This window comes from Tursiops truncatus, chromosome 11, assembly GCF_011762595.2.
Source record: "Tursiops truncatus isolate mTurTru1 chromosome 11, mTurTru1.mat.Y, whole genome shotgun sequence".
Classification (NCBI taxonomy): Eukaryota; Metazoa; Chordata; class Mammalia; order Artiodactyla; family Delphinidae; genus Tursiops; species Tursiops truncatus.
The window spans coordinates 65,767,105-65,786,428 of NC_047044.1; the positions used below are offsets into that span (position 1 = coordinate 65,767,105).

Genomic DNA, 19,324 nt, shown 5'->3' on the forward strand with positions numbered 1-19,324 from the left:
TTTTATTTCCTATATCTATATAAAGTAGAAAATAGGATACAAAAATCCTAGGGCTATTTACTTTGTGAGTCCTAGATTTTGTGTCTTGCTTCAACATTTTTATTTCCAGATAAACAGGAATCTTGATAAATATTATCAATGTAGAATAAAGAACTTATTTATCTGTGTAAGTTCCTTTTGAAGAACTATTTGACAATTTAAATTTTGTAAACATTTTACTCATATTCTTTCTATATGTGGATATTCTTTGAGTTACAGGAGTTTTTAAAATTTGTTCACTTGTTAATAATGAAAATCTGAGTCATACAGATTTATCAGTTTGGGGTGGGGAGGTATTCATGTGTTTGTGCATGTGTGTGTGTTGTTGAGTACTTTGTGCTAGTCTGAACACTTTAAATGGATTATGAGATTATGTAATTTGATTTTCATAATGACTGAAATGGTTAACTGTTTTATCTCCATTTTATAGATGAGGAAACAGGCTTAAAGAAGTCATACTACTAGTAAGTGTCAGACTAGTTAATGTTTGAACCCAGGCAGTTTTTTTCTAAAACCAGTGCTAAAGGGACATTCCTATCTATACTGAAGAGTGCTGGTATTAAAGCTCCAGGCGAAGGATATTCTAAACAAAAAAGTGTCAAAATAGCCCACTTGAAGCAAACAGGTCTACTTGCAATGTGTGGTAAGAGTGTTATATGGTGGAAATCAGGTAGGAAAAAAAATTAGAGGGACCATTCTGCAAGGGATTTAAAAATTAACAGTGACATATTAGAAGCAGGAGGGAGTTGATTATGTAGCAAAGAAGTTGGAAAGGAAATAACTATTAAGCTGAAGGAGGTAATTGCCTTAACCTTACTCTGAAGCGAACAAGTGGAAGCGCTAGGGCAAATATCCATGATAGTTTAAGCCAGATTGATAAAATAAATGTAGATAAATCAACAAAATCACATAGCCTTCAGGGCATTTTTAAAGAAACTCAAGGACACCATTGCAGAACCATTGACTCAGATGTGTAATGAGAAGCTGTTGTGCCATAGTACAGGTTGAATACAAATGTAAATAGATGCCTCTACTTAGGAAAGCTTGAGGGGCCCTCTGCAGTGAAAGTCTGAGCCACATCTCCAAACTAGGCAGCCTTCTATAGTCTTTAATAGGGTTGGCAAACGTTTTCTGAAAAGGGCCAGATCGTAATTATTTTAGGCTTTGCCAAGTATACAGTTTCTGTAGTAACTATTCAGCTTTGCCATTGTAGTGCAAAAGCAGCCATAGGCAATATATAAAGGAATGAGCATGGCTGTTCTTCAACAAAACTTTATTTACAGAAACAGCCAGTTTTTTGACCGCTGGCCTATAATAATGGATCGAATTCCACCCCCCACCCCCACTGCCACCCCGACATCACTAACAAATAGCCTTGCTTATGGTTTCTTAAAGGGAAAATAAAAATAACATTCTTAGAGGGAGTATCAAATTTTTGAGTAGTTAATTGGCAGGCACTTAATGGTTTTAAGACTGGGATTGGGATGGAAAATGTGCATTAATAGTAATGGTTAACATTTGAATGCTTTTTATTGCTGGACAGTGTCATAAGCACAGGTATGCTGATGACAAAAATTACAATTTTTTTTTTTTTTTTTTAAATTCTCAGGTAGCTAGGATAATGGGGTAAGATGGTGTGGTATGAATTTCCCCAAATGAAGAATTACACTCAATTATAGATCATACAGGGGCATAGTATGATTCTAAAATCAGCTAAGTTTGGAAGTTGGCTTTACTGTACATATGAATCTTGCACAAATCTTGATAAAGTGCAGATTCTTATTCACTAGTCTAGGTTGGTGCCTGAGGTATCTTTGTAGCAAGTTCCCAAGTGATATTGATACTGTCCTGAGTAAATACCAAGTGGAATAGTAACCTGTGACTATCGGAATATTTTTAGAAGTATTCTATCTCAGCAATTCCATCATTCTAGTTACTCAAATCAAAATACTGTGGAATAATCCTGGAATCTTGCTCTAACACATATGCCGCATTTAGTCTGTCAGCACATCCTGATGGCTGTATTTTGAAAACTGCTGGAATCTGAGCACTTTTCATCAACCTTGCTATTACTTTAGTACAAGCCACTGTCATCTCCCCCTCTAGATTATTGCAGTAGTCTGCTTGCTGGCCTCTGCTTTTCCCTTTGCTGCCTCCTCTGCCTTAAACCCCTTACTGGCTTATCACACTCAAAGAAACCAATGTATTTACCTTAGCCTATAAGTTGTTACCTGATACCTGAAGAATAGCACCAGAACTAAAACAAATGTTAATGTAGGCTGAGTGGGAAGTTTTCCTTTTGTTCTTGACATTCTATCTACTTTTATTAAGGTAGACTGTGATTGAATTAACGTTTTAAAAGTAACTCTAGTCCTGACTCAAATTTCCAATTTTTAACCCACTAAAACCTTTAAATTATTCTTGTATGTGTTAGTTTCTTATTTTCTGCTTGGGTTTTGAATCAAAGTATGGGCCTTTGCATTTCTCCTTATTTAATCTAATACAGAATTTTCCTAGGCAGTACATACCTTTAATGTAGAAACTCACATGTGTACGTTATTTAACAAACTAATAGAAAAACTACCTCATGTACACATGGAAGAATCATAACTGATGAAATTGGGGATTTCTTGTGCCTAGATATTACAAAATATATTTGAATACTTCATTGCAATCACTCGTCTTGCATAAATTCAAGAAAGAATTCTAAGAGTTGATTTAAAAAATAATTTTACTTCATAAATTTGTTCCCCTCGACTAACAAATTAATTTCCTTTCCTCTGTTTCTCATTTTGTCTCTTGTAATCACCATTTTCCTAGTCCCCTAGGCCAAAATGATCTTTTACTCCTTCCTTTGTATTTATTTAGTCGCCAAATGTCAGAAATTCTTCAGCTCTTCAAAATTTGTTTCTTTTTTATTCACTTCATAGCCAATTACTCTAGCTATGCAAACATCTCTGCTTCCAGCCTCTCCCCTCTATAATCCATTCTGTGCTTTGCAGGCAGATCATTCTTTTAAAAGATTCATTTACATTGCTTATATTCATGTCAGTCTTCCTCAGAAGAATCTATAGGATTGACTCTAAACCTCTCAGTCAATCATTAGAGATCTGTCTATAATCTAGCCCTACTTGATTTATATTGCTCTGCTTATTACTCTCATTACCCTCACTGTAATCTTTCAGATGAACTTCTTGGCGTACATGCCCATTCCTTCTCAGTATATACACACAGTTGCTCTTTCACCCACTGACTTTTTTTTTTTTTTTAACATCTTTATTGGAGTATATTGCTTTACAATGCCGTGTTAGTTTCTGCTTTATAACAAAGTGAATCAGTTATACATATACATATACATATCTCTTCCCTCTTGCGTCTCCCTCCCTCCCACCCTCCCTATCCCACCCCTCTAGGTGGTCACAAAGCACCGAGCTGATCTCCCTGTGCTATGAGGCTGCTTCCCACTAGCTATCTATTTTGTATTTGGTAGTGTATATATGTCCATGCCACTCTCTCACTTTGTCCCAGCTTACCCTTCCCCCTGCCCCTATCCTCAAGTCCATTCACTAGTAAGTCTGTGTCTTTATTCCCGTCTTGCCCCTAGGTTCTTCATGACCATTTTTGTTTGTTTGTTTTTTAGATTCCATATATATGTGTTAGCATACGGTATTTGTTTTTCTCTTTCTGACTGACTTCACTCTGTATGACAGACTCTAGGTCCATCCACCTCACTGCAAATAACTCAATTTCGTTTCTTTTTATGGCTGAGTAATATTCCATTGTATATATGTGCCACATCTTCTTTATCCATTCATTTGTTTGTGGACACTTAGGTTGCTTCCATGTCCTGGCTGTTGTAAATAGAGCTGCAATGAACATTGTGGTACATGACTCTTTTTGAATTATGGTTTTCTCAGGGTATATGCCCAGTAGTGGGATTGCTGGGTCGTATGGTAGTTCTATTTTTAGTTTTTTAGGGAACCTCCATACTGTTCTCCATAGTGGCTATATCAATTTACATTTCCACCAACAGTGCAAGAGGGTTCCCTTTTCTCCACACCCTCTCCAGCATTTATTGTTTGTAGATTTTTTGATGATGGCCATTCTGACCGGTGTGAGATGATATCTTGGGGGTTTGATTTGCATTTCTCTAATGATTAATGATGTTGAGCATTCTTTCTTTTTTTTTTTTTTTTTTTTTTTGCTGTACGTGGGCCTCTCACTGTTGTGGCCTCTCCCGTTGCGGAGCACAGGCTCCGGATGCGCAGGCTCAGCGGCCATGGCCCACAGGCCCAGCCGCTTGGCAGCATGTGGGATCTTCCCGGACCGGGTCACGAACCCGTGTCCCCTGCATTGGCAGGCGGACTCTCAACCACTGCGCCATCAGGGAAGCCTGAGCATTCTTTCATTGGTTTGTTGGCAATCTGTATATCTTCTTTGGAGAAATGTCTATTTAGGTCTTCTGCCCATTTTTGGATTGGGTTGTTTGTTTTTTGATATTGAGCTGCTTGTAAATTTTGGAGATAAATCCTTTGTCTGTTGCTTCATTTGCAAATATCTTCTCCCATTCTGAGGGCTGTCTTTTCGTCTTGTTTATGTTTTCCTTTGCTGTGCAAAAGCTTTGACGTTTCATTAGGTCCCATTTGTTTATTTTTGTTTTTATTTCCATTTCTCTAGGAGGTGGATCAAAAAAGTTCTTGCTGTGATTTATGTCATAGAGTGTTCTGCCTGTGTTTTCCTGTAAGAGTTTGATAGTGTCTGGCCTTACATTTAGGTCTTTAATCCATTTTGAGTTTATTTTTGTGTATGGTGTTAGGGAGTGTTCTAGTTTCATTCTATTACATGTAGCTGTCCAGTTTTCCCAGCACCACTTATTGAAGAGGCTGTCCTTTCTCCACTGTAACTTCCTGACTCCTTTATCAAAGATAAGGTGACCATATGTGCGTGGGTTTATCTCTGGGCTTTCTATCCTGTTTCATTGATCTATATTTTTGTTTTTGTGCCAGTACCATACTGTCTTGACTACTGTAGCTTTGTAGTGTAGTCTGAAGCCAGGGAGCCTGATTCCTCCAGCTCCATTTTTCTTTCTCAAGATTGCTTTGGCTGTTCCAGGTCTTTTGTGTTTCCATACAAATTGTGAAATGTTTTGTTCTAGTTCTGTGAAAAATGCCAGTGGTAGTTTGATAGGGATTGCATTGAATCTGTAGATTGCTTTGGGTAGTAGAGTCATTTACACAATGTTGATTCTTCCAATCCAAGAACATGGTATATCTCTCCATCTGTTTGTATCATCTTTAATTTCATCAGTCTCTTATGATTTTCTGCATATAGGTATTTTGTCTCCTTAGATAGGTTTATTCCTAGATATTTTATTCTTTTTGTTGCAGTGGTAAATGAGAGTGTTTTCTTAATTTCACTTTCAGATTTTTCATCACTCGTGTATAGGAATGCAACAGATTTCCGTGCATTAATTTTGTATCTTGCTGCTTTACCAAATTCATTGATTAGCTCTAGTAGTTTTCTGGTAGCATCTTTAGGATTCTCTATGTATAGTATCATGTTATCTGCAAACAGTTGACAGTTTTACTTCTTCTTTTCCAATTTGGATTCCTTCTATTTCTTTTTCTTCTTGATTGCTGTGACTAAAAAACTTCCAAAACTATGTTGATTAATAGTGGTGAGAGTGGGCAACCTTGTCTTGTTCCTGATCTTAGTGGAAATGGTTTCAGTTTTTCACCATTGAGAATGATGTTGGCTGTGGGTTTGTCGTATATGGCCTTTATTATGTTGAGGTAAGTTCCCTCCATGCCTCCTTGCTGGAGAATTTTTGTCATAAATGGGTGTTGAATTTTGTCGAAAGCTTTCTCTGCATCTATTGAGATGATCATATGGTTTTTCTCCCTCAATTTGTTAATATGGTTTATCACATTGATTGATTTGCATATCTTGAAGAATCCTTGCATCCCTGGAATAAACCCCACTTGATCATGGTGTATGATCCTTTTAATGTGCCGTTGGATTCTGTTTGCTAGTATTTTGTTGAGGATTTTTGCATCTATGTTCATCAGTGATATTGGCCTGCAGTTTTCTTTCTTTGTGACATCCTTGTCTGGTTTTGGTATCAGGGTGATGGTGGCCTCGTAGAATGAATTTGGGAGTGTTCCTCCCTCTGCTATGTTTTGGAAGAGTTTGAGAAGGATAGGTGTTAGCTCTTCCCTAAATGTTTGATAGAATTTGCCTGTGAAGCCATCTGGTCCTGGGTTTTTGTTTGTTGGAAGATTTTTTTTTTTTTTTTTTTGCGTTACACGGGCCTCTCACTGTTGTGGCCTTTCCCATTGCCGGGCACAGGCTCCGGACCTGCAGCCTCAGCGGCCATGGCTTACGGGCCCAGCCGCTCTGCGGCATGTTGGGATGTTCCCGGACTGGGGCACGAACCCGTGTCCCCTGCATCGGCAGGCGGACTGTCAACCACTGCGCCACCAGGGAAGCCCTGTTGGAAGATTTTTTATCACAGTTTCAATTTCGGTGCTTGTGATTGGTCTGTTCATATTTTCTGTTTCTTCCTGGTTCAGTCTCGGAAGGTTGTGCGTTTCTAAGAATGTGTCCATTTCTTCCAGGTTGTCCATTTTATTGGCATAGAGTTGCTTTTAGTAATCTCTCATGATCCTTTGTATTTCTGTAGTGTCAGTTGTTATACCCACTGACTCTTATTTGTCAGATTGGCCTAGCTAAATTCCTTTTTATTCCTTCATACTGTTTTGCTCCTTAAATGTGTTAAGCTCCTTAACATATGTAACCTGTCAACTTCAATGAAAACTTCAGTCCAAATGGATCTCTTTTCTCTAAGCTCTGATTGTATTTATGTTTGTACCAAAAAATTTATCATTAGTCTTTGTTGTTTAATACTTATATAAGGCTTCTCTTTTCAGCAAGACAGTGCTTGGTGGCAAGGAGTATAAAAGCGTACTGGATTATCCAAAAAATTTACTGGCTTGGTTTGTATTGTGTTCTCTTATGTGTAAAATAATTTCTTACAGTTTGGGGTTTTTTTTAATATGTATATTATTGGGACAAGGCAAACATTAAAATTCTCTATTATAATTCATCCTATAGGAAACCCTTTTTCAAGGAGAAATGAAGAAGAAAACTCTATATACCCTAAATGTGGGAGATCAGGACTATGAAGATATGGAAGGTAACTTAATTTTTATAAAGCTCGTGTGTTGAAGGCAAAAGTTAGTGTTTCCATACTGTTTGTTAATAAGGAGTTTTTTGTATTTACATATTTTTTTGGTTCTTAAACTGTGAAATAAGCTGCCTAAATAAGAAGTGCACACCTTTTTTTCCCCGTCTTCCCTTGTCTTATTTTTGATCAGTCAGTTTTTAGTTCATTGAGCTCTGCTCTTTTTCTTCTTAAGTTTTGCTCCCTACTGATATAGGAATGACATTTTTCTGTTTGTTTTTATTATTACTGTCCTTGGTTTTTTCTCCATTCCCTTCTTCCTGAAAAAAATCTCAAGTTCCTTTAGTGAAAGTCTGTTGGTGGTAAACTTAAGTTTTTGTATTTATTTTATCCTCTTCAAAACTATTGAAAGATATACAATTCTGGATTGATAATTTTTTTTTTTTGGTCTCTTAGCACTTTGAAGATATTATTTAGCTATTTTCTAGTTTTCTTACTAGCTGTCAAGGAATGTCTTTTCAACCTAATTGTCATTCCCTTGTAGATGATCTGTCTTTTCCCTCTTTTTGCTTTTAAGATCTTGTTTTCATCTTTGATATTGTACAGTTTTGCTACTTTGTTTCTAAACATGGATTATTTTTATTACTCCTGTTTAGTATACCTTGTGTGTCCTTTATCTGTTGGATCATGTTTTTGTTTTATCATTGTCCAGCCATTACTGCTTCAACTATTGCCTGCCCTTTAGTCTCTTCTTCTGAACTTCAATTAATATGTTAGACTTTGTTCTGACCTCATTTCCCAACCTCTGTTTTTATATCTCCTTGTCTGTCTCTTACAGTCTAGGTAGTTTCTTCAGTTCTTCCAGTTCACAAATATTTTTTCTTCTGGGTCTAATTGCTGTTCAGTTATTTTATGTAGTATTTGAAAGTTCTGATATTTGAAGCCAGTGGACATCTAAATAAATTTATAATAAATAAATATAATACATAAATAAAAATAAATCTAAACTCATTCTTGTTTCTGCTGATTCTTACTCAAGGCAACGTATTTTCTTCTGTTTGGTAAAGTTTGATTATGAGCTCATATTTGATCCGTTTAATCTGTGGAATCCTGAGGGCCTAAATTAGGGATGCTTTCCTTCAGAGGATTTGTATGTATTTGCTTTTTTCTGAACCCATGCTGGGACCACTTTAACCCCATTTGAGGGTCTTGGCTTAAAACTGGAATCTCCTAGGATCAGTTTCCCTACCTGGATTGGTCCTAAGGTTAGTCTCCAGTTCTGAACACTAGTATGGACATGTGTTTCCAGGGCAATGTCAGCTTTTCCATTTGCTTGGCATATACTGGTCACATTTCAGCTGACCATTTCTGTATTTTTGTTTTGTTTTATGTTGAATCTTGGAGTTTCTTTTACTTTTGAGCCAGCACTGCTTACTTCTTGTGTGTTGGTTACATTGCTGGTAGGTGTTTAAATTAGTACAAACCCTAAGGGGTGTAATTTGGCAGTATCTATTCATAATACAAATGTATGTACACGTTGGTCTAACAATTCCATTTTTAAGAATTTATCCTGTAGATACACTATTAAAAATGGGAAATGAAAAGTTTTTCATTGCAGCATTGTTTGTAATAGCCCAAGTTTGAAAACAGGTGAATGTCCCATCCATAGGTTGAAACAACAAAAAACACAGACTGCTGTGTATAGTGTTCTAGCATTTGTGTGAAGAAGGAGGTTTGAAAGAATATATATTAGGATTTGCTTGTCTGTGCATTCTATCTTGTCTCTGGAAGAACACAAAACAAACAACAGTTGTTACTTGTTGCATTGGGTGGAACTAGATGGATGGGAGTAGATTTGCTTGGGAAATTTGTCACTATAACCTTTTTTTACTTTTAAATATTTGAACTATGTGATTATTACCTATTTTAAAATTAATTCATGAAAAATTCTTTTCACTCCTCCCTTAAATTATAAATCAGTAAATGTTGGGGTTATTGTGCTCAAGGAGTTTGTTTCTTATAGTGTATCTAAGATCTAATTACTTTGTAGAAGGAGGGCCTTTTAGAGTATCTAGTCCATCGTATTACCACAAACATAAGTCATTTGGTCTGGAGAAATTGAAAGCATATATCGTTGCTTTACTTTATAGGTGAAGAAAACAAAGATAATACTGCTACCATTGGTCTGTTGTACAGTGAAGCTGATAGATGTCCAATATGTCTCAGTTGCCTGTTAGAGAAGGAAATTGGTTTTCCAGAAAGCTGTAATCATGTCTTCTGCTTGACCTGTATTCTTAAATGGGCAGAGGTGAGTCTAAGTATTAAATATTATTGTATTTTAGTTCCCTAGCATGATTTCATTCCACCTAGTCTAAAGACTTGATACTGCCTTTCATTAATTATTTCACAGTAATGTGTTTTCCTCCACTTAGGACAAACATCTGTATTGCTCAAATTTTGTTAGTATATTCCCTTCTAAATTTTTTATATTCAGCTTTTTGTTCTTTTATGATTAAAAAATTTTAAATGCATACCATTAAAAAAAACGGGATAATGGATTAAGTATTTTTTTCTGGTAGAAATGTAGTAATTCATCTTCAGTGTACTTGACCCTCTTGTGGTTATATTTACTACTAATAATAACACCTTCTCTCTGCTTTGTGTTTTATATTTTTCAGAGAATTTTTACATAGATTATTAAATTTCTTCCTTATATCAGCCTGTGGGATAACCAGAACAGATATATCAGTGTCTTTCCATTTTACAGATGTGGAAACTTGGATTTTGTGTTCTATAACTTGGCTAAGGTCTCATAGCTTAAGAGACAGAAATAAATTTACAACTGCATTTTCTAGTTCCTGTGTTTCATTTATTTTGAACTAATTTCAAAGTTAGAGATATTATTGAGGTTCTTCATAGATAGTTAATGATTAAGAAACAGGAAAATTTGGGACTTTTAATGTATTATGTTGATTCATTTTGGGTCAAGTAGATCACAGTACTGTATATTGAATATTCATTATGAGCCTCATTGTTAGAAATTGTGAAATAAAAATTTATCATACTGCTCATGCTATATTTTCTGAGTTAGTAATTTGTCAGTGTGTAAAAATTAGTAAAGGAGATAAATCTTAAAAATGTTTTTAACATCAGCTGCATTCAAATTCTTTGTTGTCCTTATGCACATTGGAATTAATTGTCTATTATATAACTGGGGTTTTCAGAGTTCCGTGTCTAACTTATATTTCATCAGTAGTATGAAAAAGAGAACATAACTGTGTACTGACTCTATGGTCAAGTTCTGGGAGGGGGAAGAAAAAGATTTGTTATACCAATTGAGTTAATAATAGTATACTTGGAAACAGTTCTAAATAGATAAAAGTCTAAACTGGTTTTTGGCAAGAAAGGACTAAGGATAGGTGAAAATGTATTCTGGGAAAAAATATTTTGAGTTTAATTTAATTATTTCATATAATTGTAAATCTCTGTGTGTTTGCAGGAGCATTGACTAATGAAATAAGAATGCATATTTTTCTCTGCCACCCACCTAATGATTTCATCTGTGTTGAATTTAGTGCACCATGGTTTGCTTTGTGATTAGATATCTTAAAACTAGAGGAGATTTTGCTTCCAATAGAGAATTACTGGATGGCTAGAAGGCTTCAATTCAGTGCTTTTTGTGAGATTGCATTCAGTGACCACATAATTGGGGGTTCAACAACCATGATTTGAGTATGTGTTTTTCTCTAAGGATTAGAATGTATAAAATAGGCTTGATTCATCATCCTTCATTACACTACATGCATCTTTGATACAACCATTAGCTTTATCATGGTGTACAAGTTCAGGTGTCTCTAGGGTAAGTATCTAGAAGTGATTGTAGACTGTGTACATATTCAACTCCACTAGATAGTGCTAAACTTGTCCATGTTTTTAACTATTGTTGAATATTTTTAAGTTAAAAATACTTGCTAACATACATAGTTTTGCAGTCAGCACTTTTCTTGCATGTAATATTTTTCTTCTTTTGTGTTACCCCTTTGGATATAAACATTTTGTTGAAGCCAAATTGCTTCTAAAAGAAAATACTTATCGACTGTACTGCCATAAATTGTGATGGGCAGTGGGGGAGTTGAGGTATTGTTTAAACAAAACTAGTTAACCTTGAAAGCAGAGAATAAACAGAATATTCTGAATTATTTCATTGTCCCTAGTGGGGATAGCAGACATCAGTTAAATAAACCATTAAGTTGAGCAGTAACAAGAACACAATCTACTAATAAAATGTTCATTATAGGGCCTCCCTGGTGGCGCAGTGGTTGAGGGTCCGCCTGCCGATGCAGGGGACACGGGTTCGTGCCGCAGTCCGGTAAGATGCCACATGGCGCGGAGCGGCTGGGCCCGTGAGCCATGGCCGCTGAGCCTGCGCGTCCGGAGCCTGTGCTCCGCAACGTGAGAGGCCCGCGTACCGCAAAAAAAAAAAAAAAAAAAAAAGTTGATTATAATTAATAAATGATTACTGGTTAACAAAATCACTTCAAAATTTTCAGTTTGAATCTTTTATTGGTATGATAAAAATTAGATATATTTTGAAGTGTATCAGTGCTTTGACAAATAGAAGCAGATTTCATATTCACTAGTGTTTTTATTCATGGCCATTAGTTATTAAGATCTCTCTTCTCATTTTCCTCAGCCTCCTTCTGTTTTGAAAAAGAGGCATGTAGTTTACTTTGGATTTCAGGATTAGGAAAGATCATTTGTATTCAGACTCTGCTAACTGGCCCGGCCTTGTGCTAAGGCTTTCTTTTATATTCTTTCATTTAAATTACTATGTTAATGTTTATTTGAAATTCAAGGCATCGATCCTGAACTCTTAAGTTGTTTCTAAATATTTCAAGAGCCTGAAATTAAAATAATTTTTAAAAATTGATCCATAGTTTTAAATTTTACTAATGTTCACTTTTAGTAGGGAGTTAGAAATCAAAAGTGAAATTTACAGTGGTTGGAAATCTACATAATAAGAAAAAAGTACAGAATGTATTCAGGATCACCTTCCTAGTCTTATGTGTCTTTCAGAAATTCTGTTGAGCTATCTGAGATTTATTCTCAAGGTTTATTAAAATTTGATTCAGAATAGGTATCAAGAACCAAGAAGGACTCATTTATTTACTTTCACCTTAATATTTTAATCATTGAAGAAATTCTCCATAAGAAACAAGTGAAGTTAAAGTATTTAATTATATTTATTTTGGACACATTCCTGAAATTTCTCATGCTCTTAAAATATCTATATCCAGAGTCACAATCAGTTTCAATCTCTTCAAGTTCTAAAATTTTGGTTCTTTGGTTATTTAAAACAAAAGCCATTTAAGGACTAATTAAGTAACTGAATTTAGTCTCTAGATATTCATAGAATCTACTTACCTAGGGCAGAAAGATTCAGAATAATGGAAGCTGGTGGTCTTCATGGCCCATAGCCTAATTTCCTCCCATTAGGGACACTAGAACAAATTGAAATTAAACATGTCCATTCTGTGTTTAGTTTCAAGAAATTCACAGATGGTAAGCCTGCTGGTTTATAAAATAAAAATGATGATGTAGAAATAAAATATTGATCTAAACAAAGACACAGTAATTGACACTTAGGAAAGTTGAAGTTCTTGTTAATTTAAATCATCAGTATTAGAACTGAGAATCTGGAACTAAAGGCCTTTAACCTGTTGAAATATGTATAGAACCAATACACTAAAGTTTATCAGCCACTTAGAAAGTTAATTATTTTATCCATACTGTGAGGAAAAATACAGTCTAAACATATTGAGGGCATTTAGTTTACACATAAGTTTAATCTTGATTGTCTGAGTTTGCACATTTTAAAGTAGATAATTAGAAAAGTGAAGGCTAGGGAAGTTTGACACATGGCCATAGCATTGACAGCCAATCATAATTATGATCCTCAATAGACAATAGGGTAACCTACACACACACTAAGAAAATAAGATTTAGGATTTGGCAGGTTGCCAAGAAGTGGTTACAGTTTTGACCCTTAAAAGGGTTAAAGTTTGAGGACTTGGAGACATTTCATGTTTGAAGTGGTTAAGAGTTTTTACTCTATTTAAAGGAACATGCAATATATGTGATTAGGAGGTTTTTGATATTCACTGGGATTCTTTTCTCTTTTAAGTAATGTAAATATTTCCCTTATTTTTAAAGTAATTTTTTTAATGTGATTAACTTTCCTACTATAAGCAAATTATCCTCCCTCAACTTATTTCTCTCAGTCCTCCATTTATATCAAATGCTGACAGCTTCAGTTTGAGAAAGTAAGGTTAATGAAATCAAAATTGCACAGTTGGCAAAGGTATGTTTTCTCTCATGAGACTAGAAATGAAGAGAGTCTTACTGTGGTGATGTACAGTTCTTGAAGAAGTCAGACAACAGTGTTCAATGCAGACAGGTGAGGAGTATGTTTTTGGATTAATAGTACATACCAAAAAAAATCAAAATGTGACCCGTTGACTTATATCTTGACTACTGATATGTTTTATATACAGATGTTCCCTTATGCAGTGAGTAGAAACTTATACATCATTCTAGTGATTAGATTATTGTTTGGTAACATAATTCAGCAAAGTTTTATTGCCTGGATTTTCCCAACAGTTTTTCCTAAGATGTAAATTTTTTCTTTATTCCTGTACTAAACCAAACCTCTCTGTTATGTACTTCTTTGTGAACAATAATGTAAGCATATCTGTGGGGCACTACTGTTAGTCCTTATCTTTATAATCTATAAAGCGTTGTCAAATACATTAATTAATTTAATTATTACAACTTGTGTGATAGGTGATTCAGAGCTGTCTGTCTTCATCCTTAAAGTAGATTAGAGAGGTTGCTAGTTCTGACTCCTCCAGAACTTGAATTTGTGACTAATTATTCCAAATTCCTAGTTGTTTTCACTCTGTATTGATCCTTTGGTAAAACCTTTGGTAGAGCAAAGAATATTTTTATATTGTGAATGCTCATTACCTAAAGCATATGTAATAGGTTTTCATTTAATATTCTGTTTTTACCAGTTGGGTAAATTAATGTGTATTTCTGTATAGTCTAATTTTAAATGTCAGAATTTGTAAAGTGATTTATACAGATAGTTTATGGGATTTTCTGTTTTTATGCTAGAAAATGAAAGTCTTAACTATTAAATGTCAAAAGAAAAGAAAGGTTAAAAGTAATTCTACCCAACTGTTGTAATTTATTTTTAAGAATATGAAAGAGTTCCTTTTGAGTAGTTGGATAAAAAGTTTTCTTGCTGTTAATTTTATTACTGACAGCCATTTGCCCTGTAGGGATACATTCCTGAAAGCTGTCTTGAAAGAACTGGTTAAATGTGATAGGACTGTCTTGAAAGAACTGGTTAAATGTGATAGTGTACATGTAGGCCGACTACAGGTGAGCACTTCTTTAGAGGTGCAGACTAGGTATCTTGGGACCATCAAGAAGAAAGGATAGGTCCTAGTGAATGGCTTTAAAATAAGCAGCAACCTCTAATGGTATGCATTCCTAAATCATCTTTATTTGATTTTGAACTGCAGTTTTATATAATGTGCTCTATTTATTAGTAAGAGAGATAAATGTTCTAGAGATTCCCATGAACAGACAAACCTACCTAAAACATAGGTACTGAGATTTAGTCTTTAAGCACTTACCTTTAACACTTGCTTCTCTCTCTCTAGGAGGGGCTATCGGTAGGCAGCCTTTGTGATTGAGGATAGAGCAGCAGCAGGAAGCAAGAAATATTAGAAATCAAGAATCCTGAATTCCCAAATAAGGAAGGTTTCCTGTTCTTACATTTAAATATGGGTTTATCTGAGCTGGGAATTTACAACGCTTCAGAATACTAGGGTATGTTTTACTGAAATCATTAGGAAGATTATTTTTTTCTATCGAAATTGCCTCCTTAACTGATATAACCTCAGTAGAGAGCATTCACAGTAAAATGAATGCTCTGTTTTTTAATACACATTACATTGTAAAGTAGTGATCAAATTATGTTAATTTTGTAGCTGTATCACAAAGTTGAATGATGATATTGGATTACTTTGACTATGAAACTAATTAAATTAGATACTTGAAAAATTATTGAAATAAAAGTCATTGTCAATTTAAATAGGTGAATAATTGAAGGGTATTTTTGTTGTATATAAGAACTCAAAATGGTGAATAACCAAAGGGTATTTATTTTTGTTGTATACAAGGAAAATAAAATTTGGGATAATTTTCTTTAAAACTAAAAATATATTTTAAAGAAGAATTAAGTATATTAGCTAAAATTTTTCAACATTAGTTTTAAATGTGAATTTTTTAAACCACACAACTTAAAAACTAAATTAGTTATTTTAGTGACACAAACTCTGGAAACTAAGATTAAAATATCTTTGAGATTTTCTGAATGGGTATCTGCTGGATTATAAGGATGAAGATTCCTTAGGAATGCTTTAAAATTAGGCCAATGCAAACCATTTTTTAAAACCTTTTTTTTTTTAACTTTCCTATTAAAGCTGTTTGATCATCATGTGATATATAATTTTATGCTTTAGTACCTACTGATGACAGTGTCTTTGAACTTTGGCTAATATGCTAATGTAAAGTAGCCTTATATTTTTCTTACATTATACATTAACAAAAAATGAAAGATCCATTTAGTTTTTAAAAATCTGTTTTGATTTCTTTTTCATTAAGTTCTTTAGTCACTATTAATTTATTGAGGTATGCTGTGAAGACTTAACTCAGGATAACTGAATTTCTTTTCTGTTTCCCGTTTGAAATGCTTTGCTAAACTGTTTTAAGGTCAGAAATGGATATCATCATTTCTCAGTAGCCATAGCAAAGATATTTTGTCTACTATAGGTAGCTTATTTTCTGACCTATGCTTTTTTTTAATCTGAGGAGGATAACCTGCTTTTAAGAAATTTTTCTGACGGTAAGCCTGAGCCAAAGAAAATCTGTTAACTTGTTTTCTAGTGTTAAGTAGATTATTTTTAGGAAATGTAAGTATATACAGATTACCATAATAGATAGCAGTAGTTTTCCGACTACTATTTTTTATTTCTGTTTTCTTTCTTTTTGTTTTTGAAATAGCAGTGGAACCCTTTCTCCACATGAAACCTTAGACAAATCCATGACAATTATAGTTAAGGAAAAAAGAACAAAACCAAAATCTTACTCAGAACCCTAATACCTGTAACAGATCAAAATGGAACGGCTCAGGTTAAAACTCTTGTCAGTTTGAACATGGGAAAGGGAAGAGTGCCATTTAGCGGATGTCAACAGAGGAAATTTAATAAAGAAGAAAATGGGATTGTGTAATTTCAGAGTTTTTGAAAGGTTCAATGCATTTGATATAGAATAAATTTCTTTAACACAGTGGCTTTCTTTGGATCTTCATGTTACAACTTGAAATAGATATTAAAAAACGGAATAGTTTAATTTCCATATATGTCATGAACTTTGAAAATTCCAACAAGAAAAATCACTAAGAATTCAGTCTCTCACATGTATATGTACATCATATTGTGAGTTATCTTTTTGTTAGTGAGCCAAGCTTTTTTATTGTTAGTGCTGTAAAGCTAGTTAATATTTAGAAGACTTTACACAGTACTTAGTGTATGCCATTAATTACTGTGAAAACCTCAGATTATTATTATCCCCATTTTCACAAATGAGACAAAGGAAGGCTATGTAACTTGCTCAAGGTTATACACAGGACAAGATATAAAAATAGACAGTAATCCAGAGCCCTTACACATGTCTTAATAGTTTTTTAAAAAACATGGAAGGAAACACATTTTATTATTGTTTTATCTTTTTTTTTCAAAGATTTTTTTTTTAATGTGGACCATTTTTAAAGTCTTTATTGAATTTGTTACAGTATTGCTTCTGTTTTGGTTTTATGGCCACGAGGCATATGGGATCTTAGCTCCCTGACCAGGGATCAAACCCATATCCCCTGTATTGGAAGGCGAAGTCTTAACCACTGGACTGCCAGGGAAGTCCCTCTTTTATCTTTTTAATGAATTTTATCTAAATTTACCTTTAAAATAGAAATACAAGTATATTTTGAAACTTTAGTAAAAATAAATACTTGAAAGTTTCCACTTTAAAGTATTATTTTGAATTATAAATGTGTTAATGTAACCTCTAGTCTAAGAAATTTCATGCAGTAAATGGTAATATAAACAACAGTCACATAGTTACGATGTTGAGTTCTTTGAACTAGAATTGCTATTTGTAATGCATTATTAAAAAGCTGTGGACAGCTTTGTTGCTACTTGTAGCAAAGCTTTTTAAGGTCAAATTTTCTGTAGGTAAAGTACTAGCATCCTAAATGCATAGTACTTGGAAGTAAGCTGAGCTGGGTTCTACCAGTCTGAATTGGTTTAATATAGTCAGGAAAGTCAAATTTCCTAATTCAGATATGGTGTAGAGCATTTTATCAAGCCCTACCTACTTAAGAAAAGAAAAATCACTTTTTAGCAGAGTAGTAAAAAGTAACTCTGTTTATATTTTGGCTGCTTCCAAAGTGACTCACGAGCTTTGTGAAAATGTATTATATGATCGAGGGCCACACACAGTCTGTTGTACTTGTGCTTTGTGTAAGCATATCTTGATATGTGCCAAAGTCCAGAAAAGCAAATATCACATTTTTCCACTAGGGAATATAGGATAATTTATCAAAACTTCATTATTATATTATCTATTAGACTATTGCTATTAAATTGCTAGAATCCTGTTTTACTTTTATAACCATAGGTATTAAAATATCGCCTTTCAGTATTTTCTTCTTAGGGTACAGAATCTTCCCTTTTACCCTAGTAGACAACATACTTTATCTTAAATTATTTAAATAATATAAGCCTATTCCTATACAAACATTTAATAGTATTATCAGAGAAACTCAATTATAGTTGAAGCATGTTAATTTTGAAAGTATAGGAAATATATTTATGTCAAGATAAAGATGATTTAGAATTACAGAGTGAACAAAGGACAATTTTTCTTAATTTATAAAGAAAGCCTACAATTCAGTTTGAAAAAGACCAGCAACCTAATAAAAAAAGTTAGGCAAAAGGCATGAATAGACAGTTTAAAGAAAAGGAACTTTGAAGAGCCCTTAAACGTGGAAATATTTTCAACCTTACTCATATAAAAGGAAATGTAAATTAAAACTATATGACATACCATGCTGTTAAGAATGGGACAGCTCTGAAATAGTAATATGAGCCAATTTAAAATATGTAATTAAGAGAAAAACAAGATTCAGTTCAGCATCTGAATTATATTTTATATTTAAAAGATACACGTTATGCATAAACATTGGGTATCTCCAAAAGGATACATAAGAAACTACTTCCGGAGAGGGCATCTACATGGCTGAGGGAGCAGCAGAGGAATCCTTGCTTTTCTTCATATCTACAATTTTTTTTTTTGCTGGTACAACTGCCTATTGAAAATTATTTTGGGGGAAAATATTGTCATCGAATATTAAAATCTGTAAGGGACCTGTCCAAGCCATTCCTTTTACAGCTTATTTACTCAAGTGCTTTGGATCAGAGAGGTAGTGATTTCAGCCCAGCTTTCCTTTCGTTACAGCTGTAGTACTCAACTGTGCAGCAAGTCTTAATAGGTATTATCTTGATAACAAAGATCTTATCTCTCTGATCATCGTTGTATTCCACTTATTTAGCATACAATAGGTGCTCAGTAAATGTTTGAATGAATTTTAAAAATTATGGTATTTATTACTTTGTGGAGTAATACAGGTGGAAAGCATTTCATCTTTATCTTTGAAAGAAGAAAAAATTATTTTTCTATGGTTCCTCTTCTGGTGAAAAACTTACTGTGAATGCGTTTGTTATAGTTTAATTTTGATCTGTTTTAAAGAGACATTCGTAAAGTTATAATTTGTTCATCATTTTTCAGACACTGGCTTCATGTCCTATTGACCGGAAACCTTTTCAGGCGGTGTTTAAATTCAGTGCATTGGAAGGTTGTGTTAAGGTAAGGTTTAGATTTATTTTGTAAAACAAACTCTTTAAACTTAATTGA

The 19,324-nt window shown here is 34.0% G+C and overlaps 1 protein-coding gene across 8 annotated transcripts in view; it reads left to right on the plus strand.

The window, feature by feature from the left end:
• Window positions 1–19,324, plus strand: part of SCAF11 (SR-related CTD associated factor 11) — a 71,192-nt gene that overhangs the window by 22,425 nt on the left and 29,443 nt on the right. For 6 of the 8 annotated variants that reach the window (XM_019934564.3, XM_019934566.3, XM_019934568.3 and 3 more), the window contains 3 exons: window positions 7,153–7,234; window positions 9,373–9,530; window positions 19,199–19,276. In XM_019934564.3, coding sequence (XP_019790123.2) covers window positions 7,174–7,234; window positions 9,373–9,530; window positions 19,199–19,276 — 297 coding nt within the window. In that variant the 5' untranslated portion in view covers window positions 7,153–7,173. Of the gene's footprint in view, window positions 1–469; window positions 504–7,152; window positions 7,235–9,372; window positions 9,531–14,952; window positions 15,122–19,198; window positions 19,277–19,324 lie in introns of those variants that run through there. The other 2 variants (XM_073788787.1, XM_019934570.3) reach the window with 2 other exon arrangements.